Below are 27,908 nucleotides of genomic sequence, written 5' to 3' on the forward strand. Positions count from 1 at the left end.
CAGCAGGGCAGGCTGGGGGGGCGGAGCCAGCAGGCAGGCTTGGGGGCGGGGCCATGTGACAGGTGGGCCAGGAGCAAAGGCATTGTGATGTCAGCAGCTGGGCATCCGTTATATTTTTTGAAAATGTCAGTTTGGTGATAAATTTTTGTAAATATCTTGGGAAATAATTGACCAAATTTATAGAGGATTGGATTTTTGAGGAGATACGTTTCACAGGCAAAATGACACACACACACGCGCACACACACAGAGTTTTAATAGATACTAGACCAAGTTCCCCTCCACGCGCGTTTGCGGGGAGACATGCGGCGTCACACTCACTAACCACCCCTACACTAACCACACCCACATTAACTGTCCCGCCTTATTTCAGTTATTATGCCTGAAAGATTGAACATTATCTCCCAATTTAGTTTAATCTGTAACGACTTGTCGCAACGGATTGGAGATGCTGACTGAGTATCATCTTCTAAAATGCAATTAGCCATGGCAATAAATACTGGTATTACCAACAATGCCCGTATCACTTAATCAAATATAAATATGTGATATGCATTTCTGAAATGGGACTTTGAAATAAGAATATCAGAAATTTAAAAGTTGATTGCATTGTCTCCAGTTTCCTAAGATGTGCAGGTTTGTACGTTAATTGGCGTACTGTAAAGTGTTCCTAGTGTGTATGATAGAACTAGTATACAGGTGAATGCTTGTTGGTGTGGGCTGAAGGGCCTGTTTCCATGCTTTATCTCTAAAACTGAAAACTTAAGCTAAAATGATTATTCATATACAATTGCGATTAAATTAAAAAAATCTTATTATAAATTATTTTGTTTTGATTTCACTTTCAGGAAAAACTATTCAGGAAGCTATTGGAAAATTGTGGGATAAATGTGAAAAATACCAAAATAAACTGAATTCTAATTACCTACAACATTTATCCAATTATTTACTCGTAACCTTCTTCAAACATTATCATCTCTACCAGTTTGTACTGTGTGAAGTCAGAGAGGTTGATCAAACCATACATGAGCTTGAGGTCCACGTACCCCAAGAAGTTCCACCTCTGAAGAATGGAATAGATGTTGAGCTTTGGAACTACCAGCAACAGCTGGCTAAACTCAGTGAAGCCGAAGCTCAATTACAGAATGATATGTCAGTCTTTCGTGAAGCCAGACTGTTGAAAAATGAACAAGAAATGAACAAGTTTTATATGAACCTCAGATTTCAAAATAAAGAAATTATTGAAAAAACTGTAAGTGAGGCCTTTCCTCTTAAACAATTTTAACATGTTTAAAAATATATTGTAATTACATTTTTGGTGCAGATTTTTCTTCAGGCAATTAATTAGTAAGGCTGGAATTAGGCTACCTTGATATAACATGTGGCATATAACAAGGCATATAACAAGGTTATAACAAGAATAGTCAATATTTTCAGACAGTATACCCTCCATAGATGTGTTTTATTTCCATTGTGCCATCCAGTCTTCATTTTTAATCTGAAATGATTTGTTTCTAGTTATATTTAAAGACAATTAAGACTATTGATATTATTAGCTTTGCAGTGGTTAAAGTGTGAATCCAGGTTTCATTACTGCCTTTGCTATCAGAGTGCACCTTCATTGTGTACACATCCAATAGACTAAGATCTGGCAAGTAAATTAGCACTTACTAATATACAATTCAAATTTTTCAATTGAGTACTACATCTGTACTTTAATATTAAACAAAGAAGAAAACAAAATGGGAAAATGTGGCGAGTAGTAGAATCCCGTTGGAGGTGGCAGATATTTTGGAGGATTATGTGTTGGCTGATGGGGTGGAAGATCAGGACTATGGGATGGCTGCCTGATGGGGTGGAAGATCAGGACAATCGGGACTGTCTGTTGCGACTAGGGGGAGGGGGAGCAAAGGCTACAGGGTACCGAGGGGATACGAGTGAGGGCCTCATCTATGATGGGAGAGAGGAACCCTCGTTCCCTAAAGAATGAGGACATCTCGGATATTCTAGTATGGAACACCTTATCTTGGGCGCAGATGCGGCGTAGACAGAGGAATTGGGAGTAGGGGATAGTCTTTGCAGTAAGCAGGGTGGGAAGAAGGGTAGTCTTGATAGTTGTGGGAGTCAGTAGGGTTGTAATAGACATCAGTCAATAGTCTTGTGATGGAGATTGTGAGATCAAGAAAGGGGAGGGAGGTGTCGGAGATGCTCCAAGTAAATTTGGGTGCATAATGAAAATTGATGGTGAAGTTGATGAAGTCCATGAGTTCTGCATGGGTGCATGAGGTAGCACCGATGCAAATTACTTTCTGAAGTAATTCACATTGATAGGTTGGTGCAAGCCCGTATTTTTCATAGCTTAACAATAAATGTAATTTTAACGTTGAATTCTTTTCAGATCCAAGTCTATTTCAGATTAATAACTCCACAAAATGGTCATTAAGATTGTAATACCCCAATTAACATATGCTCTTCAGGAAGTATGTTGGTGCTGCTACCTGCTTAAAGGATTGCTGCATTGTTCATTGCATGTATATCTTCTGCCACCACACGGTGCATCCCAGGAGAAGGAAGAAGATTGTGAATACGAAGCAAAATGCACATTTCATTTTACACACTTTCAAAGTGTAATAGGAGTGATCTGCTGTGATGCCCCAGAAGCCAAGTTAGGAATGGTAGATAATAGAGGTACCAGCATGTTGGTGAACATGGTTGCACAATAGTTCTCCTGCATATGTTCTGCCGACTAAGCTACAGAAAACTGACAGTTGTACATAATAAAATGGGATGATGGCCTGGAGGTATTCTCTTTTCCATTATCTCATTCAGTCATAAAATAAGAAGAATCCAGCTCCAAATAAGGGCTTTGCTCACAGCTTAGAGTCTATCCGTTCAGAGTTAGAGTGGCAGTTACTTCCATCAGTATTTCTGCAAATCCTACCATTGTTCAGCATCTGGAAAGTGCTAACTCAGCTTCATTTACATGCAGGCAATTTCCATTGCATTGCCAGCATGGTCCATCAAAGATCCAGGTATCGCAATGGAAATTCAAGCTTTCTTTGGATACAATTGTTTCCAGGACATCACAGCAGTTCGTCAATGTGTTTTCCATCAGATATGCTAAGCTATTGGTAAAATGACAATGAATCCAAGGAATATAAAATTACTGTCTTCTTTCAGGCTGACCACATCATATCTCCCTTCTCTTCAATGGTTTAATGATTTATTTATTATCATGTGTGCCAGGGTGCAGTGAAATACATTTTTTGTATACAAATCAGCAAGATTATCCCCTTATATAACCGCCGGTTAGTATAGAGGCACCATTTTGGTGTCATAATTACAGTCCCAGCTGCAGCTGGCCACAAAGGCCCGTTGCAGCCGTTGCCTCCATTACACTCGTCCTGCAAACCGTTGTCCCTCCCTTCTGACATGCTCATGCTGCTGCTAGTCAGTCGGCGAACACAAACTATTGCAGACCCTGAAATATTGACTTTCTTTCCTCAGATGCTGTCTGACCAGACTTTTTCCAGCATTTTGTATTTTATTTTAGATTTTCAGCATCTGGTTTTTTGATTTGCAGGCAAAATGGTTGCTGCTCATGGCACTGCGATGCAGTTTGAAGTCAGACCTTCTTAGTCCAGATTGCTCAGTTATCCTCCTAGGCCTTCTGTTGAATCATAGCGCAGGACAGTACAAGAACATGCCCCTTGGCCCCATAATGTCTGTGCCAAACATGATGCCAAGACTTGCACCTAATCCATAACCCTCCATTCCCTGCATATCCATATCCTCGCAAATACCCTCTCACCTTAAATCTATGTCCTCTAGTATTTGATTTTTCAATCTTGGGGAAAAAGGTTCTGACTGTCAACCCTATCTACACCTCCCATAAATGCATAGACTTCTATCAGATCTCCTGCTATCTCCGGAATTCCAGAGGAAACAAGCCTCCACATCCTACCTTTATTGGGGTAACCAAAACTGCATGCAATAATACCAATGCGTCCTAACCAAAGTCATAAAACTGCAGCATAACGTGTTAACTCTTATCCTCAATGTCCCAACCTATGAAAGCAATCATACCATATACCTTCTTTACCACTTTATCAACATATGCTGCCACTTTCAGGGATATTAGGCTTGGACCTCAAACTCCCGCTGTACATCAATATTGTTAAGGTTAAGTCGTTAATTCCGTGCATTTTATTCTTCTGGAGTGGCCTACCATGGGGGATTTTAGCAAATGCCTTACTAATATCCATGTAGACAATATCCACCGCCCTACCCTCATCAATCACCTTTCTCACCTCCACAAAAAACTTGATCAAGATTTGACCTGCCATGTACAAAGCCATGCTGACTGTCTCTTATTAACCAATTCTCTTCGAAATGGGAATAAATCCTATCCTGAAGAATTCTCTCCAATGGCTTCCTTGCTACTGACCTATAATACCTTAGATTCTCTCAACTTCCATTCTTAAATAAAGGAACAAAATTAGCTACTCTCAACTCCTTGGGACCTCGCCTGTGCTGGAGAAGACTCAAAGATCTTCATCAGGGCTCCTGCAATTTCTCTTGCCTCTCAATAATCTGAAATAAATCCCATCAGGTCCTGGGGATTTATCTACCTCAATGATCCCAGTGTCTTCCATGTCCTTCTCCCTGGTGAAAACAAATGCAAAGCCGTGCCTACATCCCCAAACTCCACGCATAAATTCACTCCTAGAACCAAGAACAGACCTACCTTGCTTTTATTATATTACTAAAACTCTGTTCTTGACCGGTTTTGGCGATCTGTGCTGCGATTTCCGAGAGAACGTCGCCACCTACGACTGTCATTTTTGGCCACCTCGCTCAGAGCCCGCCCTCCGCCGTATGTGTGCCGAGGATTTTTCCCGTCGATTAAATATGACAGAGATATTAATGATTTTACAAAATTCTCCATTCTCTCTGCTGCCCCCGCTGGCAGCAGGGGGGAGGGACTATAAAACACGGAAGTGGTGTGCCTCAATCAGCCTCTGCAAGTGGTGTGCCTCAATCAGTCTCTGCAAGTGGTGTGCCTCAATCAGAGCTCTGAATGACACTGACAAATGTCTACAGCACTGTGAGTACCCTTAATTTGGTTTGAAAATGAAAATATGGTTAGAGGTAAAAAAGCACCGCCTGCAAATGGTTGTTTGGGTTGAAGTAAAAAGGCACTCTCTCCCCCCCCCCCCCCCCCCCCCTCTCTCCCCCTCCCCCTCCCCCCCCCCCCCTCCCCCCCCCCCCCCCCTCCTCCTCCCCCCCCCCCTCCCCCCTCCCCCACCCCCCTCCCCCTCTCTCTCCCCCCCCCCTCTTACCCTCCCCCCCCCCCCCTTCCCTCTCCCCCCCCCCCCCCTCTCTCCTCCTCCTCCCCCCCCCCCTCCTCTCCCCCCCTCCTCCCCCCCTCTCCTCCCCCCCCCCTCCCTCCTCACCCCCTCCCCTTTCCCCCCTTTCCCCCACCCCCCCCTAACCCCCCCCCCTCCCCCCCCTCCCCCCCCCCCCCCCTCCCCCCCCCCCCCCCCCCCCCCCCCCCCCCCCCCCCCCCCCCCCTCCCCCCCCCACCCCCCCCCACCCCCCCCCCCCCCCCCCCCCCCCCCCCCCCCCCCCCCCCCCCCCCCCCCCCCCCCCCCACCCCCCCCCCCCCCCCCACCCCCCCCCCCCCCCCCCCCCCCTTTCCTTCCTTCATTTTTCTTTTTGACCAAATGTTTAACCTCTTTGATCATCCAAGGTTTCCTTACTTAGCCAACCTTATCCCTCCTCCTCACTGGAACATGCCAGTTTTGAACATTGATCAATTGGTCTTTAAACAACTCCCACATGTCAATGTCGACTTACCCAATAATAATTGTTCCCCGTGTACCCTCCTGAGCTCCTTGCCTAATAATGCTACAGTTTGTATTACTCCGATTTAATACCCTCCCGCAAGGTCCAGAGTTCTTTCAATTCAAAACAATCTTAAAACTTATGAAGTTGTGATCACTATCTCTAAAATGCTCTACCACTGAAACACTAGTCACCTGACCAGGCTCATTTCCCAACACAAGGTCCATAATGTTCCCTTCTCAGTATGGATTGCACATACTGTTTCAAGAAGCCCTTTTCAATACACCCCACAAATTCTGCCCTGCCTAAGCCTTTGGCACTGAGCAAATCTCAGTCAATATTCTGGAAGTTAAAGTCACTCTTTAAGCCAACCCTGTTGAGTTGGCATCTTTCAGTAATGTGTCTACATATCTGTTCTTCCATCTCCCTCTTGCTATTAGAGAGCCTATATTTCAATTCCTTTAGAGTGCTTGTACCAATAACTAGAGAGCAATCCTGAGCTACTATCTATGACATTGCAAACCCTACAACTATCTTTAATTGGTCCTAACTGGTTTTTATATTGCACTAAATGTTATTTCCTTTATCATATATCTGTACACTTTGGACAGCTAGATTGCAATCATGTTCTTTCGTCTTTCTCCTGATTTGTTAGCACACTACAAACAGCTTTTCACTGCACCATCTGTATGTGTGACAATAAACTAAACGTTCTTATTTCTAAGCTCTATCTATATCGCCTCAGTTGATGAACCCTCCTGTATGTCCTCTCTGAATGTCGCCATGACAATCTCCCTGATTAGTAGCACAACTCCCCCACCCCTTTTCCTCCCTCTCAATCATGTATAAAACATCAAAACCCCGGAAGATTGGGCTGCCATTTTTCACTCTCGCAACCACATACCGTAACGGCCTCAACATCATAGCAATATCATCCAAAGAATCCTAATTGAAGGTTAACAGTGTTCCATCACTCATGCTGCAACCCTTTGGAAAACACATTGGAGAAGCATACGGAATATTGGCTGCCTGCTGAGTGTCTTCTCCCCTTCTTCCTTCTGTAACCTCTAGCGGCTTGTCCTGCTCTTTGTGACTTCCTTTCATTTTTACGGTTATGGTCAATCTTTAGGAGCTTAGCTAACTAAACTCATTTCTTTCAGCACAAATTCTTAAATCTTTAGCAGTACCATTTACTGTACAAGATTCAAACAATAGTATAGTATGGGAATACTGCAATCCGACCAGTAGTCAAACAAAAATCAAGCCACCAATTTGCAACTTCTTCATGATTCTCTTACATATTGTTGATGGAATCAGTTGCATTCTATTTGAAGAGTGTTATGCCCCTGTCCCGCCTAGGAAACCTGAACGAAAACCTCTGGAGACTTATCGCCCCACCCAAGGTTTCCGTGCGGTCCCTGGAGGTTTTTGTCAGTCTCCCAACCTGCTCCCACCTCCGGCAACTACCTGCAACCTCCGGCAACCACCTGCAACCTTGGGTGGGGCACAAAGTCTCCAGAGGTTTCCATTCAGGTTTCCTAAGTGGGACAGTGGCATTGGGCAATGTGATGTTGGATAAGACTGGAGTAAGGCATCATTATTTGGTATTTGAGTATAGGAGCAGGGAGGTTCTATTGCAGTTGTACAGGGTCTTGGTGAGACAACACCTGGAGTATTGCGTACAGTTTTGGTCTCCAAATCTGAGGAAAGAAATTCTTGCCATAGAGGGAGTACAGAGAAGGTTCACCAGACTGATTCCTGGGATGTCAGGACTTTCATATGAAAAAAGACTGGGTAGACTCGGCTTGTACTCGCTAGAATTTAGGAGATTGAGGGGGGATCTTATAGAAACTTACAAAATTCTTAAGGGGTTGGACTGGCGAGATGCAGGGAGATTGTTCCCGATGTTGGGGAAGTCCAGGACAAGGGGTCACAGTTTAAGGATAAAGGGGAAATTCTTTGGGACCGAGATGAGAAAAGCATTTTTCACACAGAGAGTGGTGAATCTCTGGAACTCTCTGCCACAGAAGGTAGTTGAGGCCAGTTCATTGGCTATATTTAAGAGGGAGTTAGATGTGGCCCTTGTGGCTAAAGGGATCAGGGGGTATGGAGAGAAGGCAGGTACAGAATACGGAGTTGGATGATCATATTGAATGGCGGTGCAGGCTCGAACGGCCGAATGGCCTACTCCTGCACCTATTTTCTATGTATTACCGTGCAGCTTTACATTTTGCTGGAAATTGTTCTGAGAACCCATTTGGAACTTTATGACTGTGTAAGGTGAATAGAAAGAAAGATATTTCCTCAGTCCTACATGGCCCGGGGGGGGGGGGGGGTGTTAGAATGTTTTGGTCCTTAACTTTGAACATTGTACGGCTGAACACAAAAATATTTCATTTTACTGACTTATGAATTATTTAATGCAATGTTTAATTTTTTATTTTGTTTTTTTTGTGGTATTTAGCAAATGTAACAGCAGAGGGCAGGATTTTCTAGCCTGCGTACCTCCTTGCAGAAATATTTAATGAATAAAATAACACATTGTGATTTCATACTACAATCTTCCTTTCCTCACCAAGATTGTGCCTTCTTGAGGAGATCAGAAACAAGCCTCTACTGTTTTTTTGACAAGTGACTCAATATTTAAGCTTTGAAAAATGGAAATCATCTTGGTGAAAGCAGAGCTCTGTAGCCCACAAATTCATTTGTTTGCCACATGAGTATCAATTGTTGCAACTATAGAGTGCATAATGACATTTTGGATCCAATGCTCATAACATTAGATTGGATTAGGGCTTGGATAGAGTAGATGTGGAGAGGATGTTTCAACTAGTGGAAGAGTAGTGGAAGAGTCTAGGACTAGAGGTCATAGCCTGAATTAAAGGAAGTTATTTTAGGAAGGAGATGAGGAGGAATTTCTTTAGTCAGAGGGTGGTGAATCTGTGGAATTCTTTGCCATAGATGGCTGTGGAGGCCAAGTCAGTTTATATTTTTAAGGCAGAGATAGATAGATTCTTGATTAGTATGGGTGTCAGAGGTTATGGGGAGAATGCAGGAGAATGGGGTTAGGAGAGATAGATCAGCCTGATTTAATTAGTAGACAATGGGCTGAATGTCCTAATTCACTTATGATTATGATTATGATGAACATGCATTGACAAAATATGCCAGACATGCAGCTGTGAGGTCATCTGTCATGCACTGCATGTTTCATATCACTCTATCGTATTGGACCCCATATACAAGTTCATAAGTTCACGTTCATTAGTGATAGGAAATAAGAATGGTTAATTTGTTCAACTATTTTAAAGATTGTGAATCACTCTTCTTATTCACACAATACCTGGGTGATATTTCCCAGCAAATCTGAAACAAACTTGGACAGATCTCTCCTCTGGCACCATTTTAATACAAGCACGAATGTATAGAACAATGCAAAACTCCCATTATTTGAACACAGTGATAATGTTAATGAAACATCAAAAGAAAGTTCACTGAAACACATTTTTACTTTTTTTAAATCACTTCTCACTCAAGGTGGACAATCCTATTCAAATGAATGAGGATGCACTACTTACTCAGGTTACAGTTTAAGTAAAGTCTAAGCTGAGTCTATTGATGGAACAGGAGGTCAGATGTGATGTAATTTAATCCAAAACCAAATATGAAAATATATCTGTTATTGTTTGGTATTGTATGACTCTGATGTTTGAAGAGGAAGTTTGATTCCCACACACAATATCCTTTGCATCCTTCATGAACTTACCATTTTGCAAGTAATTTGCAAACAATGATAAATATAATTATATTTTTTCTCTTATCCTTCTCCACACACATTATGAAAACTAATCCTTTAAAAAGGAACAATATACCTGTCGGCACTCCTTAGTTTCCAGTGAAGTTTCATCTACAACTTCTGAGTGTTTTTGAAATGACTTTCATAAAACATACCAATTGTAATCCAGTATTTGTTAATGAGTAAGCTGAAGAAGGATCTCGACCCAAAACGTCACCTCATCCCTTCTCTCCAGAGATGCTACCTGTCCCGCTGAGTTAAGGGCCTGTCCCACTTGGCCGTCATTTGCACGTCACGCAGATGGCACACGAAGATTTTGTACATCACAGCCGCGCGTCACTTCCTATGTCATCACACACCATGTGCACATCACGTGCGTGTCATGATGCGCGCGTCGTGACGCGTAAATGATGTAGCATAAATTACGTGCAAATGACGGCCAAGTGGGACAGGCCCTTAACTCCGACTTTTTGTGTCCTCAAGCTAATTAACCTGGTTGACATAAATTACTTTTTACTTTTAGCTACTTGAAAACCAGATTTTCTCTCTATAAGATGTACAATTCTATTTTAATATTGTGTTTCGTACACTGGACACTTGTGTTTATTTAGAGTCATAGAACTGTACAGATGGAAATAGGCTCTTTGGTCCAACTTGTCTATGCCCACCAAGTTTAGTTTCGTTTAGAGATACTAACCAAGCTAATCCCACTTGACTGCACCTGGCCCTTGTATCTCCAAACCATTTTTACATGTCCAATTGTCTTTAAAATGTTGTAAATGCACCCACTTTGACCATTTCCTATGGTAACTTGTTTCCTTTTCTTTTTTCTTTCTATCCTTTGTGGTAAAGCTTGCGGTTTTATTCCCAATGTTAAAACCAGGTTTGGTCAGCTGCTGTAGGAAAGATTTCATTGTCCTGGGAAGAGTGCAAAGATGATTTACAAGAATGTTGTCAGGACTCAATGGCCTGAGTTATAGGAGGAGGTTGGGCAAACTAGGACTTTATTCATTGGCATGTAGGAGATTGAGGGGTGATCTTTTAGAGGTATATAAAAACATGACGGATGCAGATAGAGTGAATATACACAGGATATTCCCAGGGTTTGATAATCAAGAACCAAAGGCATAGGTGTAAAGTGAGAAAGAGAAAGGTCTAATAGGAACTGAGGAGTAATTTTTTGAGGCAGAAGGTGATATGTCTATTGAACAAGCTGCCAGGGCAAGTAGTTGAGGCCAATCCAATAACAACATTTAAAAGACATTTGGCAGGTATGTAGATAGGAAAGGTTTAGAGGACTATGGCTCAACTGTGGGCAAATAGGACTGGCTTAGAAGGGCATTTTGGTAGGCATGGACAAGTTGGGCCAGTGCCTCTTTCTACGACCAAGGAGCCAGTAGCCTACTTCTGCTTTTAGTTTTGATGTCCTTAACATTGCAAAATAGACATAACCAAAAAAATCACCTCTTGTCCTCTGGACTAACGTTACATTTATTTGATGACTTCATATCTGCTTGTTATTTTACAACAGCAATCTGTTTCGTTCTCAGGATTTAGAAGAAATTGTTAAAGCTGCTTACGAGATTCAGATGGCAGCAACTTCTGAAATACTGCAAAAACAGATTGAAACTGCATTTCAGATTCTAGATTTAAAACTTCAGAAGATAACTACACCCTTCCTATCATCCAAACTTCAACAATCTTCATCAAAGAAATCTAAAGCTAGACCATCAAGTAGAAAGAAATAGACAGTTTTAACTATTTCATTTATTAATTTGATTTATTTAACAAGAAATTAAAGTAGTCTTTATAAATGTAAAAAAAGCCTGACTTTTTTGTTTGATTGTAAGTCAATCAAATCTAGATGCTTCACACTTTATTTTACCTTCCACATTTGGGAATCTTATTAATACATAATGCATGATGTAGATGCTTCACCTTCACTGTTATTCCTCTTAATCAAATGATAAATTTATTAAATAATTATTTTGAAGTAATTTGTTCATTTTTGGCATCAGTGGCACATAAGTGACTTGCCTTGAAATGTATTTTATTGCCAGAGTCATGCTCCTTTCAATCCATTTGTGCAGCATTGTGATGATTTACCTTCACCCAGATTTGAGCACTCTTGCCCAGGAATTCAATTACACAACTACATCCTCCCACTCTCCGCCCTAGTGATATACAATTGAAAATGGATATTAAACCCTCGCCCAGGTCTGAAGCACAATAATGATCATTCTGTATTACCTCCTTCAGTTGGGAAATTTGATTCGATATTTTCTTTAATAAATACTCCTTTGGGGAATCGCAAAGGAATCAGGACCATGTTGGGCACTCCTATGAATGCAGTACAAATCTAGGAGGCTTGCAATGCATAATCCTGCACCAATTCCCATGCTTACTTCCACAATTTCAAGTGCATTGCTCATCTCTCTCCAGATTAGAATTCCATCTGATACCATGATCCATTAAGCATAGTGCCTATCTCCACCCATATGCCAAACTGAATCCCAACTGTTCCCGATTCACAAGCAATATGACTCCCAACTCAGTGCCAATCAGGTCATTTCTCTTGATACCCCTGCCAGGTGCCTACCCCTGTCATCCCAAACACTGACCAAAAACAAGCTAAACAGAATGCCAGTTAATTTTCTCACTGGACTCTCATTAACACATCCATACTCTACAATCCTCAAACAGAGCATCAGTTTGCTCATCACCAACCACTGCTCCAATGGAATGATCACGGGAGGAGAGGACCGGGGAGCACATTATTTGCTTTTGATGTCCAAAGAGTTAATGGTGTATGTTTGTATTTTCAAAATGTGCGCGGACCAACTAGCTAAAGTTTTTGCAGGCATCTATCTGCTTTAAAAGGGTATCAAAAATACTGGTGCCCAAGAAGAGTAAGATGACATGCCTCAGTAACTACTGACCAGTGGCACTAATGTTAGTGGAAAATGAAGTGCTTTGATAGGTTGGTTATGGCACATATCAACTCCTACATGTCCAAGAATCTGAACCCACTAGAATTTGCCTACCACCACAATACATCAACGGAGGATGCAATTTCACTAGCTCTCCACTCTGTACTGGACCACTTGGACAATACAAATAATGTTGTTCAGAGACTACAGCTTGACATTCAACACCATCATCCCCTTCAAACTTGTCTGCATCCCTTTGCAACTGGATCCTCGACTTCCACATTAACATAACACAATCAGTACGAATTGGCAACAACACTTCCTCCTCGATTACCATCAGCACTGGGGCACCTCAGGGATGTGTGCTCAGCCTCCTGTTCTCTTCACTCTTTATCCATAACTGTGTAGCTAGATATAGTTCCAACTCAATCTTTAAATTTGCCGATGATACCACAGTTGTTAGACGAATTATGGATAATGATGAGTCAGAGTATAGGAAAGAGATCGATCATTTGACTGAATAGTGCCAGAACAACAACCTTGCACTTAACATCAACAAAACCAAGGAATTAATTGATGGCTTTAAAAGAGGAAGGCCGAGGATCCACAAACCTGTCTTCATCGACGGGTGTCCTGGGTGTCCATATTTCTGAAGGTCTTTCCTGGACCCAGCACATTCATGCAATCATAAAGAAAGCCCATCAATGCCTTTACTTCCTTGAAAGATTGAGGAGGTTTGGTATGTCGACAAATACTCTCTTGAACTTCTACTGGTGTACTGTAGAGAGCATGTTAACTGGTTGCATTATGGCCTGGTTTACCAACACAAATGCCCAGGAGCGAAGGAGAATGCAAAAAGTGGTGAACACTGCCCAGTCCATCACAGGTACTGAACTCCTCATCATCGAAGGGAACTATGGAAGGCACAGCCTCAAAAAGGCAGTCATCATCATCAAAGACCCACACCTGCCCAAGTTCTCATTTCATTCCTGCAATTGGGAAGAAAGTATAGGAGCCTGAAAACTGTAACGTCCAAGCTCAGGGACAGTTTCTTCCCAAAACCATCTACCTTGCACAGGCTATTTAACACCATGACCTCCAACTAAACTCCAAATTATAACTGAATTGATTACATTTCCTTTTGTTGTTTCTTATGATGTCTCCCGAGTACATTTGCATACATGTTGTGCTGCTGCAAGTAAGAATCTCATTGTTCCATTTCATGACATTTGACAATAAAAATACTCTTAACCAATCATGATAGCTTCAGTCCTAAATGAACTTTGATTAATGTAGCCTGGGGGTCAAAATACGTGTTGCTCATTGCTCATACCAAATCAATGTTTTGGATGAGATTATACAAGGCATGATTGGCAAATTTGCAAATGACATGAAAGTGGGTGGCATTGTAGATAGTGAATAAGGTTATCAAAAATTGCAACAAGATCTTGATCAATTGGGCAGGTTGGTTGAGGAATGGTTAATGGAGTTTAATATAGATAAGTGTGAGGTGTGGCATTTTAGGAAGTCAAACCAGGGCAGAACCTTCAGTGTGAATGGCAGGGCTCTGGCGAGTGTTATAGAGCAGAGGGATCTAGGAGTGCAGGTACATAGTGCCTTAAAATTGGCATCACATGTAGATAGCGGGATCAAGAAGGCTTTCGGCACATTGGCCTTCATCAGTCAAGAGTATCGAGTGCAGAAGTTGGGAGGTTATATTACAATTGTACAAGGCATTGGTGAGGCCACATTTGGAGTATTGTGTTCAGTTTTGGTCACCCAGCTATAAGAAAGATGTTGTTAAGCTAAAAAGAGTACAGATAAGATTTACGAGTATGTTGCCAGGACTCAAGGGCCTGAGCTATAGGAAGAGGATGAGCAGGCTAGACTCATGAAGTTCCATGAAGTGCAGGAGAATGAGGGGTCATCTTATGGAGGTGTATAAGATCAAGAGTGGATTAGATAGGGTAAATGTGCAGATTGTTTTATCCACAGTAGGGGAATCAAGAACCAGAGGACACAAGTTTAAAGTGAGAGTGGCCGTGATTTAATAGGAATCTGAGCGACAACTTTATTATACAAAGGGCGGTGAGCGTATGGAGCAAGCTGCCAAAGGAGGTAATTGAGGCAGGTACCATCACAACATTTAAAAGACATTTGAACAGGTACTTGGATAGGATAGGGCCAGACACTGGCAGTGGGACGAATGTAGATGGGGGCATTTTATTATACACGGTTAACGGATATTTTTAAACCTTAAATAACTAGTTATTTGAAAAGGGATGTAATGCTGAGCCTCTATAAGGTGCTGGTCAGGCTGCATTTGGAATAGTGTGAGTAATTTTGGGCACCATAACTGAGGAAGGATGTGCTGGCTCTGGGGAGGGTCCAGTGGTTTACAAGAATGATCCCAGGAATGAGTAGGTTAACATGATGAGCATTTGACAGTACTGGGCCTATACTCGTTGTAGTTTAGAAGGATGAGGGGAGACCTCATTGAAACGTACAGAATAGTAAAAGGCTTGGATAGAGTGGATGCGGAGAGGATGTTTCCAATAGTGGGAGAGTCTAGGACTAGTCCTATTTAATTCATAGCCTCAAAATTAAAGGACGTTCTTTTAGGAGATGAGGAGGAATTTCTTTAGTCAGAGGGTGGTGAATCTGTGGAATTCTTAGCCAGAGAAGGCCATGAAGGAAAAGTCAGTGGATATATTTAAGGCAGCATTAGATAGATTCTTAATTAGTATGGGTGTCAGAGGTTGTGAGAGAAGGCAGGTGAATGAGGTTAGGAGGGAGAGATAGATCAGCCCTGGTGGAATATACTTGATGGGCCGAATGACCTAATTCTACTCCTATCACTTATGATCTTATGAAAATCAAGCTAATTATCTACATATTTCTTATAGGATTGGTGCACCTACAAGGCGTAGTATCTCAAAATTCTCTGGAGTTTGTTTCATAATTTTGGACCTTATGAAATAAATAGATGTTCTGCTAATACTTGAGCTGCCATTCAGTAGGAAAAATGAAACTCTTAATTTTCTGATGGAACACTGGTCCCTGATGATATTAATCACCACATTTCTTTTATTTTGCTTCCGACCACCATCCCCCCTAACCAACCCCCCCCCCCCCCCCCCCCCCCCCCCCGCCAGATTGATATCAATAAGTGTCCGTTCTTCAGTCTGATGATTGCGGTAAAATAACTACAAACATCCTGATAGGGGAGAAGCTGTGTTATCAGGCAGGAAACAGTGCTGTATCCACTTCCGCCAGCTTCAGAATCAAAGTTCCAAAACTCAGGAAATCAGACAGCAGTCATGGTTAGTAGATCTCATTCCTTTATTTAAAAAAATCAGTGAAACAAAATTCATTACAGCTTAGTTCCGTGAATAGATTTTAAATTATAGCAGAACATTACTACTAAAGGTATACTAATTAAAGAGGAGATCATTCCCAATTTGTACGTTAGTTGGCAGTTACACAATTAGATTATAAATGCTACAAATTTGTTTCAATTGCTACACTTCAGACATTTTAAAATATTAAACTGAAACTGGGAAAGTAATTACATATTTAGGAATATACAGCTACATTAATTTAGGACATCTCATAACTATGTCACAAGGTGAATTTCAGTATTAAAACATTCTAGCAATTTAAAACATTAATTTGATTTTTTTATGACTGACAAAATGACAAAACAAGAATGTTTTTAAAGAAATTATTTTGAAAGTAATACCTTCTCATAATTGAAAATGCTCACCTGAAAATGATGCAATTGAGCATTGATAGCTGTTGGGAAATACAATAGAATCTAAATTCTGTGATAATTTGGGTCTTTATCTTAAAGAGCTTTCCTCTATAATATATTTCTAAAAACTCTAAAATATTAACAAGCTTGAGATATTTTTGACCAACAAAACAATTTCTAAAGTGCATAAAGCTATATTTGTTTTTCAGATTGTATTCTGTTTCTTCCCTTCAGACATTAATGCAGTGATTCTGGAGAAACCAGAATAACTCGTCAAAAATTACTGAATAATTAAAATAAATCTAAATACAGTGAATTGACAAAGCAACATTTTTCTTTAGGCATTTTATGTCCCTCAAGTCTGATTGCTGGGCAGCTTCATAGTTAGAAATAGAATGTTGTAGCCAGTGATCCAGTTTTAGTTTTCCCAATTTGTGGCATGTGTGTCTAAAATTCATAGATTTTTATTCGAAACATTTAAATTTTCCTTTAGGTTGCCAAAAGATAAATTTAATGTCAAGCAAAATTACATGAAACACTAATTACAAATAAATAAATATAAATGAATTTATTTGACTACAGGCAACCTAAGGGAGGTAAACTTCCATTTATAATGAAAATGAGTGAATGCTTATTTTTTCCCCCACGGTTAATGACACTGAGCGTTATGTCCATTTTTTAAATTTATCAGCATGTGATTTTATAAATGGATCATTAAATGTGAAGTAGTGTAAGCATTTATCTTTTTTTTTTAAATGATCATTTATTTTGTATATAATGAAACAATCAAGTGAAAAATGCAGGTAATGACGTATATGTTTATATATAATGCAGAAACTTGCAAACAAACATTTTAAGAAGTCACTGGATCTTAAATTAATCCTAATGATTTACAAGCATTAAAAAGCCCACACGAGAAGCTTTCTTATTCAGAAAATGTCAAAAGAATCTACTGGCATAAATATTTTGGTTCTTAACATATGAAAGTCACTAGCGGTTGATTTCAAAACCCTGAGGATATATCCATGTCCAACAATCTTTGTAAATACAGGTGCACAACCTTTTATCCGAAAGCCTTGGGACCAGACACTTTTCGTAATTCAGAATTTGTCGGTCTTGGGAATGGAAATTTTTTAGCGTAGACTTTAATGGCTGGCTCAGTGGTAGAGTGTTCGGCTCATATCCGCAAGGTCGCGAGTTTGCGCCTTGATCCAGGCAGTTACTCGGTCGCGAGTTTGAGTCTTCAATGTCGTTTTTTCTTGCAGAATAAATGTTTGTATGAAATGCAGTGTAGGAGAGGTGTACTGACTGTGTGGGCAGAACTTTGGAAGTGATTGCCCACCAGTCTAAAAAGCCGCTGTGTCTCCCTGTCCCTGGGATAGCAGGGGGCGATCAAACAGCACAATACCCCCCTCCGCCTCCAACTCCAGAGGAATCCGCTCCCCGATGGACCGCTACGGCGACAAGTGGCAGTTTGCCCACAGCCCGAGCTGCGCCACACCAAGAACACCTTGCACACCATCCGCTTCTGCCCCTACGTGTTCCTCTGGAGTTGAAGCGGGGCTGGGCTGGAGTTGCTGCTGGCTGTGGGTCTCTGGGATCTCTGTGCTTGCAGTGGGCCTGGGGGTCGCTGTCCCATTGGTCCTGACGTCTCCGGCCACCCCCCTGGACTGGAGCTGAGACTGGGAACTGTACCACCCTTGCCCCCTCCCTCTGCAACTGCAAACAACCCCACTCTCCTGCAAGGGCGGTACAGTTCCCGGAGGATAGCAGGTGGCCGGAGACGTCAGGACCAACAGGAACCCGCTCCCCGATGGGCCCCTATGACGCCCCGAGCTGCGCCCCGTCATCCGCAACCCATGTTCCTCTGTAGTTGGAGCGGGGCTGGGCTGGGCTGCTGTTGGCTGTGGGTCTCTGGGTTCTCCGTGCTTGCGGTGGGCCTGGTGGTCGACGTCCAATTGGTCCTGACGTCTCCGGTGACTGCACTGACCTGCTGCCATCGCGACGTGAAGACAGTACAAAGCCCCCACGCCGGTGCAATGAGCGGGGAGCTGGAGAGGGGAGGGAAGGGGTCACACACATGGCCGGGGAGCAGAGGGTGTAGGTGAGGTGAAACTGAAGGGAGCGACAATCTGCTGCTGCCTACACTGTGTATCGTGTCTACCGTGGGAACTTTTTAACTTAGCGGGCAGGTAGCAGCATATTGTCAATTATTAACCCTCCCGCGCAATATACCCTCACCTTCTCTTTTATGGATGGGGATTTAGTTCCCCTTTCTTCCAGGACTGACCGGAGGATCCGCTGTCACCTCTGCGGGCCGCCCTCGGTGAACGTCCTGTCTCCCTGTCCCTGGAATAGCAGGGGGCGATCAAACAGCACAATACCCCCCTCCCCCTCCAACTCCAGAGGAATCCGCTCCCCGATGGGCCGCTATGGCGACAAGTGGCAATTCGCCCACAGCCCGAGCTGCGCCACCCCAAGAACAAGACGTTATTCTTGCACACCATCAGCTTCTGCCCATACGGGGAGCGTGTTCTTCTGGAGTTGGAACGGGGCTGGGCTGGAGTTGCTGATCTGGGATCTCCGTGCTTGCAGTGGGCCTGGGGGTCGGTGTTCCATTGGTCCTGACGTCTCCGGTGACTGGCACTGACCTGCTAGCATCGCGACGTGAAGACAGTACAAAGCCCCCGCGCCGGTGCAATGAGCGGGGAGCTGGAGAGGGGAGGGAAGGGGTTACACACATGGCCGGGAAGCAGAGGGGTGTAGGTGGGGTGAAACTGAAGGGAGCGACAATCTACTGCTGCCTGCACGCTGTTAAAAAGTTCCCACGCAAGACTCACGATACACTGTGTATCGTGAGTCTACCGTGGGAACTTTTTAACTCAGGTAGCAACATATTGTCAATTATTAACCCTCCCGCGCAATATACCCTCATCTTCTCTTTTATGAATGGAGATTTAGTTCCCCTCTCTTCGAGGACCGACCGGAGGTTCCGCTGTCACCTCTGTGGGCCGCCCTCGGTGAACGTTTTCAAGGACCTTTCTTCAAGGACCGAAAAAATGTCGCTATTCGGAGGTTTTCGTTATTTGGATCGTCGGATAAAAGGTTGTGCACCTGTAATACTATTATTGACTAGTAAAGTTCTAGTCTATTAATATATGGACTAGGAGCCATTATAATATGCTGCAGTAGCATCAGCTAAGACTGAAATTAAACTCCTCTCCGAACTTGTGCCTCCTGATGGGCTAACATCAGATAAATGTGAGTTAATTACCATTCCTGCTTGATTCAGGTGACTGGAGGTGTTCAAATACTGATCAAACTCATTACGATCTACTTCCCCCAAAAGTTCAGCCTGGCTGATGTGCTCAAGGTTGTCCAGATGATGGTGGTCACGTGGAGGAGAAAGGTGGACTGATGTGCCTGAATTCATGGACTGGAATGCTGGGTGTAAAATTCGGTTATAATAAGGAGGTGGTGCAGGATGGTTGGCAGAAGGGTGCATCATAGGAGATCTATTTTGATGGATTGAGATCTGATTCAGATTTCCACATCGAATGGGACTTTGACTGTATTCTGAATGATACATCATTCCATTCATCTGAGGAGGAGAACTTTCTGTACACGGAGGTGGAAAGAAACTATGATCAGCGTCCACTACGTCTAGAGGGGACATCTCGGGTGTGGGGAGCCCATAGTTGTCGAAACTACTATTTGTGTTCTGTGTATCCCTGAATCTGCTGATTGCAGGAAGTCTCGAGGCTGGCCGATAGCCTTTATCCTCTTCCTCCTCCAGCGGCCCCCTGCAGATTCTTCCACTGTGAACAGGAGTCTGATCGTGGGGGAAGTTGTTGAGCAGGAAGCTGGGGTCCACACGTTTGCACAGACGTTTGATCTGTTTTTTCCTCCGAGGCCTGTATTTGTAATTGGGATGATCTTGCATGTGCTGGATTCGCAATCTTTCAGCTTCTTCTACAAAAGGTCTCTTCTGCGGAGGAGTGAGCGCCTTCCATGATTTGCCTAAAACGTATTGCATGGTTTAAATCACAAGTACACCATTTACAATTTCCTCATCAGACATTTCACTTATAGTTTTACTTATTACATAGTTAATAGCTTTAAATGCTTAATGAAAAGTTGAAATAGTATACAACTTGTGCTCAGGTGGTATCAATGAAAGGCAATAAACCTTGAAAATAAACAGTGTGTTAAAATGAGAATTATAATTGGTCTAGCATTTTACCATGAGATGTTTCAACACATTCTATGGCAATGTTCACCAGTACATTTTAACAAACCAAATCTAACATGACTATGAAATACAGGAGCAGCACTAACAAATTTCTATTTTCTATTACCCATTTATACATACAGTCTTGTGTTCAGCTTGAAACTAAAATCTACCTGTCAGCATTGACACGGAAGCTAAGAGCAGGGAAATCAATTAAATAGTGAAGCCAAATGTTAGCAGTAATAAAATATGATTGCATTTTTATTTTAAAGGTATTAAAGTGGAAACAACAACAAAGGCTTCCTCACTTCTGTATTTATATTTTGTATATTACCTTTTACACTCAAGCACGATCTGTAGTTAGTGAATACAAAGTGGTAGCGACAGGTTCCATTAAATGGTGGAGGCAAGTACTGTTACAATGTTTAAAAATAATTTTGATAGGTACATTGGGAGGAAGGATTAAGAAAAATATGGATCAAATGTAGGCAAATGGAATTAGCGCAGATGAGGATATTGGGCGACATGGAAAAATTGGCCCAAAGGGCAAGTTTCCGTGCTGTGTAACTCCATGAATATACAAACCAAAATGTCATAGTCAAGGCCCCTCTTGTCCTTGATTAATTTAAAAAATGAGTTGTTAGAGGTTAATAATGCTAATTGGAAACAAGATTTCTGTTTGGCTACAATTTAGTCATGCATTTGATGCAGGAGTCTCATATTGTCCACATGGGGGAGCTATTACCTGTAAGAGTATATGGTCTAATGTTCAATCTTGTCATGGTTTAATGTGCTCGAAAATCATGTAATGGTCACTGGGAAAATCACTAAATATCTCCCCCGAAAGAGGAGTGAATCAAATGTATCATTCAGAACTTCGAAATCTGTTGTGTGCTGAATATTTTTTAATCTCCTCAGTTTCCCATGTTTTGTCTTTACCCTATCATCTTGTCATCAAGGTCAGCAACTGTTTATTATTTTATCCTTCCCCATATATTAAGTACCTTGAGATGTTTCCTATATTAGAGATCCTAGACAAATGCATGTGTAGTCCTGGAGTGTATTTGAACTTTGTGACGGGCACTCTAACGTATTGGGATAAACAGTAGCAATATCCTGCACATGTTTGGTCCATCAGTAGTGACTCGTCTTCGTGTTCCCATGTACTGCATCCTTGTTAAATGGGCAGATGGCATTCATCCATAAGCAGCAAACAGATATTTTAACTGTGACCATTTTTTTTAGTATGACTCAATGCACTACATAGCTAACTACAGAATAAACCAAACAAAAAAATATGATAATCTACAAACTTTAATATATTATTGTTAAAATTTGATCAATGACACCATAATTCTTGTTGGCGCTCCTGACCTGACCTGACACAAGCTGACAGTGTGCAAATAAAATGAATGGCTGCTAAAGTCTCCACAAATGTCTGTTCTGACTTCACCTATCTGAGGAGGTATTGCTCCACTGGTTCCCATCACTCTCCAGACCTCACCTGCACCCTAGTTATTTGTAAACTATTGTTAGTGGTCTGTTTGAAGGAAGATCTTTACTTCTAAGCCGAACTCCAAATCACTAAAAAATGCTTTTAAAAATTGAATTTGTAAGTTGATGTTCAGCATTGTTCTTTCAATCTAAAAGTTAAAGCCACCTTTGTTAAATGTCTGTGTCTCCTAAAATAGAAGTCTTGTTATTGCTTTTTGTATTATGGAGCATTTGTAAGAACAAATAGTCATAATACATGCAATTAAGAAATGTTTACAACTAAAATCTTTTCTAAAAAGTGGATGAGTTATGCAGTTATGAATTGTTTGGTTTAATATGTTCATGAAGGAAATTATATGAGATTAAAAAACAAACATCCTCCCATGGATACATGATTTCAGGACAGTCAGTACAGATTTGGGTCAGTTTGTTTTGAGAAAATTAGTGGAGGTCTTTGAGTAAATAACAGAATGTACTGCTAAAGAAAAAGTTGTACTGTACATGATTAATAGGCTATAGATCCAGTTAACAACTAGAAATAAATAATATCTGTAAATTTATCATGTGCTTTCATTATGATTAGATAATCGTGCAATGGTTCCTACAAGGAAGGGGTCCATTTGATCCATCAAAGCAGAAACAGTTCAATTGATTGAGCATCCAGCATCCTTTTTCCACAGCCCAGTGAGGTACTGAACAAGCAACTTTTTGAATGCCTCCACACCTTTCAGACCCGAACCGTGCACAAAAGAATTCTATGTCCCATACTTCTTGACCATTCTGCCGATGGGAGCAGTTTCTTTCTATTTACTCTGTCAATGTCCTTCAGATCTCAATCAATTTCTTCTGTTCCAAAAAGAACAAACCTCCACCTCCCCCTCCCCTGCTTCCCCATATATTGAAGTAACTAAAGCCCAGAATCTTACTTTTATCTTCTTTTGCTGGTGAGACAGCATGGGACCTGGTTTTGTACTGATTGAATTCATACAGCCTGTCACATGCAGATCATCATTACAAATTTGCATAAATACTGATTCAGATAGTTAACATGAGGAAAATGTGTCCATCAATTTATTGAATCCTTATGGATAAGTTCAGGAATTATTAGATTTTATATCTATTAAATTGAGGGCATTTACTGCAGCAAATGAAATAAAGATGCTCTATTTAAAATTGTGGCCAGTAAGACTTTGCTGAAGTTAAATAGAACAGCTATATTGTATGGATTTAGTTCAAGAAAATTCTATCTCCACTATTTTAACAAGGGATGGTAATTCATTTTTTAAAGAGGGGTTAATGGAACATTAGACGGATTTCACAGAAATAGTCATATTTCAACATTACACATTACAGCCCAAGGGTACCGTAATTTTTCTAGTCAAAGAATTGGTTCTCTGTTCAGAGAGTCATCAGTTCATTCAAGACTCGGAATGGTAGATTTTGGGGCACTAAGGAAATCTGGGATGAAGAACTGAACAGAAACATAAATGCAAGATAAAAGATCAGTCACGATGTTACTGAATAGCAGAGAAGGCTTATGAGGTGGTATTGTCTTTCCTTGTTTATTGTGCTTTTATGATCTCGCTTCAAACACAAAAATAAGACTTTTTGCATAAAAGCTGGAAATTATATTTTGGAAGGAGGGTACAACACCCAGAGGCAACTATACATGTATATTATCAACGCCTCTACTTCCTCTGAAGCTTGAGGAGAGTCGACTTGCCATCAAATAATCTGTCGAACTTCTACAGACATACTGCAGAGAACATACTCACTGGTAGCATGATGGCCTAGTTCACTAACTTAAATGCTCAAGAACAAAGGAGGCTGGACTGTTTATATGGACCTTTTATAGATTGCACCACGTACTTGCACTGTGATGGTCTGGTTACCTAGTATAACTGATAATTTATTGTATTATTGTTTATTTATTTGTTGTGTTGTTACATTAATATGTCTAAAGCTGCAGCAATAAGAATCTCAATGAAAATTAAACACTCTCGATTTTCAGCACAATCAATAGAGATACATTTCTCCTATTTGTGTGGTTTTATATGGGATTAGGAGCTTTAAATAAAATATATATTTGTCAAGTAACACTATTAGATATTATTATTTATTAAAATTAGCCTATTTTAAGTCTGATTGATATTAGGCTAAGTGCCATACTCATACAACCGACTCCCGTTGACAGGGTCTCTCATACAGCTGGTAACAATTCCAGAATGAGCTCAAACAAAAAAAAAGTCAATCAGCATCTGTGGAGAGAACAAATTAGTTATTTCAGGTATGGACCCCGAGCTAATAAAAGGTCCAATCCCAAATTGTTACCTGCCGTATCAAATATTAACTCATTTGTTTCTTCCCCACAGTTACTGACTTATGTTTAATGTTTCAAATATTCTTTTTGTTTTATGCTTTAAATACAGTATTTAGTATTTGCTGATTTTATTCTGCTTTTGTTTTCAGACAAATTTGCTAGAGATGTGTTAAACTCGCTCAGATTTTCTTTCTATTTCCCTCCTGCTCTGTGGTCATAAACCACAATCGTATTATTCTTGTTATGGTGGTTCTGGCTATATTATGACAGAGTCCTGTAACTCCACTCTGTACTCTGACTAAGCTAATTTTCCATTGCCTTAAAAGTGTGCTTCTGGTATGTACTATAGTACCGATGGGATTAAAATAATGTATTTATCAGATACAGAATTACAATTGATATTTTTAGGACTTCCAGCGATTCCTACTTAAGAAGTTTAAACTGATCTCTTGAATGCAAGATTTGAAAATAGTTAATAAGATATGGATAATAGTGAATAAGCCATTTACCAAATTCCAAAATTTCTTTGTGTTAAAAAGCCAGAAAGAGAAACTGATCAGTGCTTTATAATTGCGTACGGTATCTCATCCAACCCTTTTTATTCAATTTGTGAACAATTGAAAGCCCTCGACCCGAAACATCATCCATTCCTTTTCTCCAGAGATATTGCCTATCTTGCTGAGTTACTCCAGCATTCTGGGTTTGTGTTCTATGCAAAATCATGTTGTGGCACAATGTTTTCATAGGATCTGTTAACTTCCTCACTATTTCCATGATAATCTTTTTTTGGCAGCATGGAAGGAATGAGTCTGCTGGGACATGATAAACACTTGCAAAAGAAATGCAAGAGCAAGGCATACTCATGTATCTTAGCTATTTGTAGTTTTTTTAATATCAATTTGGCTTCCCACCTTGCTTTTTCCCCCTTTCCAATACGTGCATCCTGAGATTTAACCAGTTTTACTCTTCTACTATTATCTTTATATTCGTATTTACTATCAAGACAATTGAGGAAAAAGTTCAATATCCGTACTGTTCTTTTTCAATTTTATCTCCAATTTGTCTCCTTCACTTTGTTCTCTTTTTATAAATCTAAAAGCTGTATCATTTAGAAATCCTGCAAATTTTATCTGCTCCAATTTCCTGTTAATCAAAGCTGTTTGTGAAATTTAATATAATTATTTTTGAAGAGTGCAAATTATTTTTGCAAAGATTTGTTAATTCATTTTCCACTCAATAACACTGGATAGACTAATATGACCCAAAACATCTGTACTGCTGATCATAACATTCTTTAAAAAGCAAGCGGTATTTAGGATAAATTGTTCTGTAAGAAATAATCCTTGGAAAAATTTAAATAAGAGCCTTTATCAACTTTATTTTAGCTTCCATTATAGCTACATGAAAAATGCAAATTCCGGTGCTCTGCTGCTATATCGATATCTACTCACTTGTAAATATGATTAAAAGTATTTACAGAATACAAGCCACCGCAAGGGATACTACACAGTCAGCTCACTATCCTCAGAAATCGTTTTCCTTTATCTGATATTGAATTGCCCAGTGATGCTCAAACTGTTGAAGAGATTTTTCTTCTACTATAGCTCTCTACTCGAGGGCTGCTCGCTCACTACTAATAAAACTGCCCTCTAACAAAAATGCACACCTTCAGTTAAGAATGTGAAAGAAATAGATCAAAAATCTGCAACGTCCACTCGGCTGGAGACAACAGGTATCTGGTTGTATAGAATATTACATCTTTTGAAAACATAACCATGAAAATAATTAACTGGAAAAATTACTTTTTATATATTCTTAGCATTTGTAAAAAAATATCTTTTTACTTGGATTTGTGTTAATTATATGAACCACTTTTACTCTCCGGTTTTGCTTTTCACGCGACTTTCCTTGCTTCAAAGGTCAGTTTCTTGGAAATAAGTTGTATCCTATCTATTTCATGTCGAAATTGGAATGTGTTATCCATTTCTGACATTTCATGATATAATTGATTATGTCTTAAAAGTGGACTAACCATTGGAACCTAAAATTGAAGTAAATAATGACTGCTCTGTAAATAACACATTAGTCATTGATTTTTGAAAATGATGTAAAAACAAAAGTTTTGTGTTTTAGTTTGAGTGCATCCACTGGATTTAACTCAAATGTAGTTCACGAGATGTATTATTTCATGGAAGTTAGGATTGGGGACAAACTGAATATAATTCCTAAAGGATAAAGATTACTCTTATTCAATTACAGAAGGACTAATTGTTGGTATTTTCAAATGACATACATTTATCACATATTAAAACTACTGCTTACTTACCTTCATGTAATGATATAGCTTTATTGAACAAAAAGCAGCATGTACTTAATTTAAATGTTTGATTTTTCATATAATCTATATGACCATGTCTATTAAAATTCTGCTAAGTAAATTAAAATCTGGTGGGGTTTTGTGGTCAATAACTATCCTGAAAACTTGCAATTTAGCCTTTGGTAACTATTTTAATATTTGATTTATAAAATAATGTCGCATTTTGCTGTAAAATATGTACATAAATATAACATTCCCTTAATATAAAATGTAATGTTTAAAAGAAGATACTTTTCACAAATAGTTAATTTAAGTTTCAAGGAATTTTAAAACGGAAATGATTGGATCCCATGTTTGTTTCAAATAATTGTGTTGAAAATTTAGGGAAAGTGTTACGCGTTTTGTTTGATCTGGTTTAGATGGCGTATAACTATTTTTGTTTGTATCAGTGGAATAAATACTTATTGACTGTACTTACCATGCATAAACAAGTCAGTTAAATCTATAAACATTTGTCCCTTGTCACAGCAACTTCAAATAATTGTGATAGTTTTCCAGTGTCTATTTAGTCACATTTACAATTCAGAATGAAAATAACGCATACTAGAGATGTTATAGTTTACAAATTCTTCCATATTATATTTAATGTAAGGGACAAATTTTAACATTGTAAGTAAAGTTTACCTTTAAAATGTTTTTCGGCACACTTACCCAGCATTTTGCTAAGTTCGGCGTTGTGTAAATCAGGATTTTGAATGGCTAATTTTTTCCTCTCGTCCTTAGCCCAGACCATGAAGGCATTCATGGGTCTCCGGATTCGTGGTTCAGTTTTGTTTCTGGCTGGAGATTCGTGAGCTGTGAGTCCAGTCCTGGGCTTTCCTTCCCCAGCAGGAGATTCCAATCCCTCTGTCCATGAGTATGGGCTCATTATTGTAGCCATCACTATGGATTGGGTTGCTTTAATCAAAAATAATCTCTCCAACTTTTTGAAATGTATACAAAAGCATGTAGGACTAAATCACAGTAGTGTTGATTCCTAAAGCTGGTGAGACCAAGTCCCAAATCAGGAAGAGAGTCTCCCAGATTCATTTATCTCTGTGTCAGTTGATGGCAAATTTAACCAATGGCCACAAGCCTGTTTTTAATAGAAGCTCCTCCCTTCAACTGGTTCTGCAACCAAACAGCTCAGATTTGTAGCAACTTAAAACAACAGAGCAAG

The 27,908-nt window shown here is 40.4% G+C and overlaps 2 protein-coding genes across 3 annotated transcripts in view; one reads left to right on the forward strand and one right to left on the reverse strand.

Moving 5' to 3' along the window:
* Positions 1–13,801, forward strand: part of LOC129697194 (uncharacterized protein C8orf74-like) — a 30,066-nt gene extending 16,265 nt beyond the window's left edge. For both annotated transcript variants that reach the window (XM_055635517.1, XM_055635516.1), the window contains 2 exons: positions 849–1,252; positions 11,194–13,801. In XM_055635517.1, the coding sequence (XP_055491492.1) occupies positions 849–1,252; positions 11,194–11,391 (602 nt within the window). In that variant the 3' untranslated portion in view covers positions 11,392–13,801. The remainder of the gene's footprint in view (positions 1–848; positions 1,253–11,193) is intronic.
* Positions 13,802–19,450: 5,649 nt separating this feature from the next.
* LOC129697195 (transcription factor Sox-7-like) lies at positions 19,451–27,801 on the reverse strand. Its single transcript, XM_055635519.1, has 2 exons — positions 27,401–27,801; positions 19,451–20,347 (listed from the first exon to the last, which is right to left on the reverse strand). The coding sequence occupies exons 1-2, from the start codon at positions 27,627–27,629 to the stop codon at positions 19,491–19,493; spliced, it is 1,086 nt and encodes a 361-aa protein (XP_055491494.1). The 5' UTR covers positions 27,630–27,801; the 3' UTR covers positions 19,451–19,490.
* Positions 27,802–27,908: the final 107 nt, after the last annotated feature.

Source organism: Leucoraja erinacea, chromosome 5 (assembly GCF_028641065.1).
Source record: "Leucoraja erinacea ecotype New England chromosome 5, Leri_hhj_1, whole genome shotgun sequence".
NCBI lineage: Eukaryota > Metazoa > Chordata > Chondrichthyes > Rajiformes > Rajidae > Leucoraja > Leucoraja erinaceus.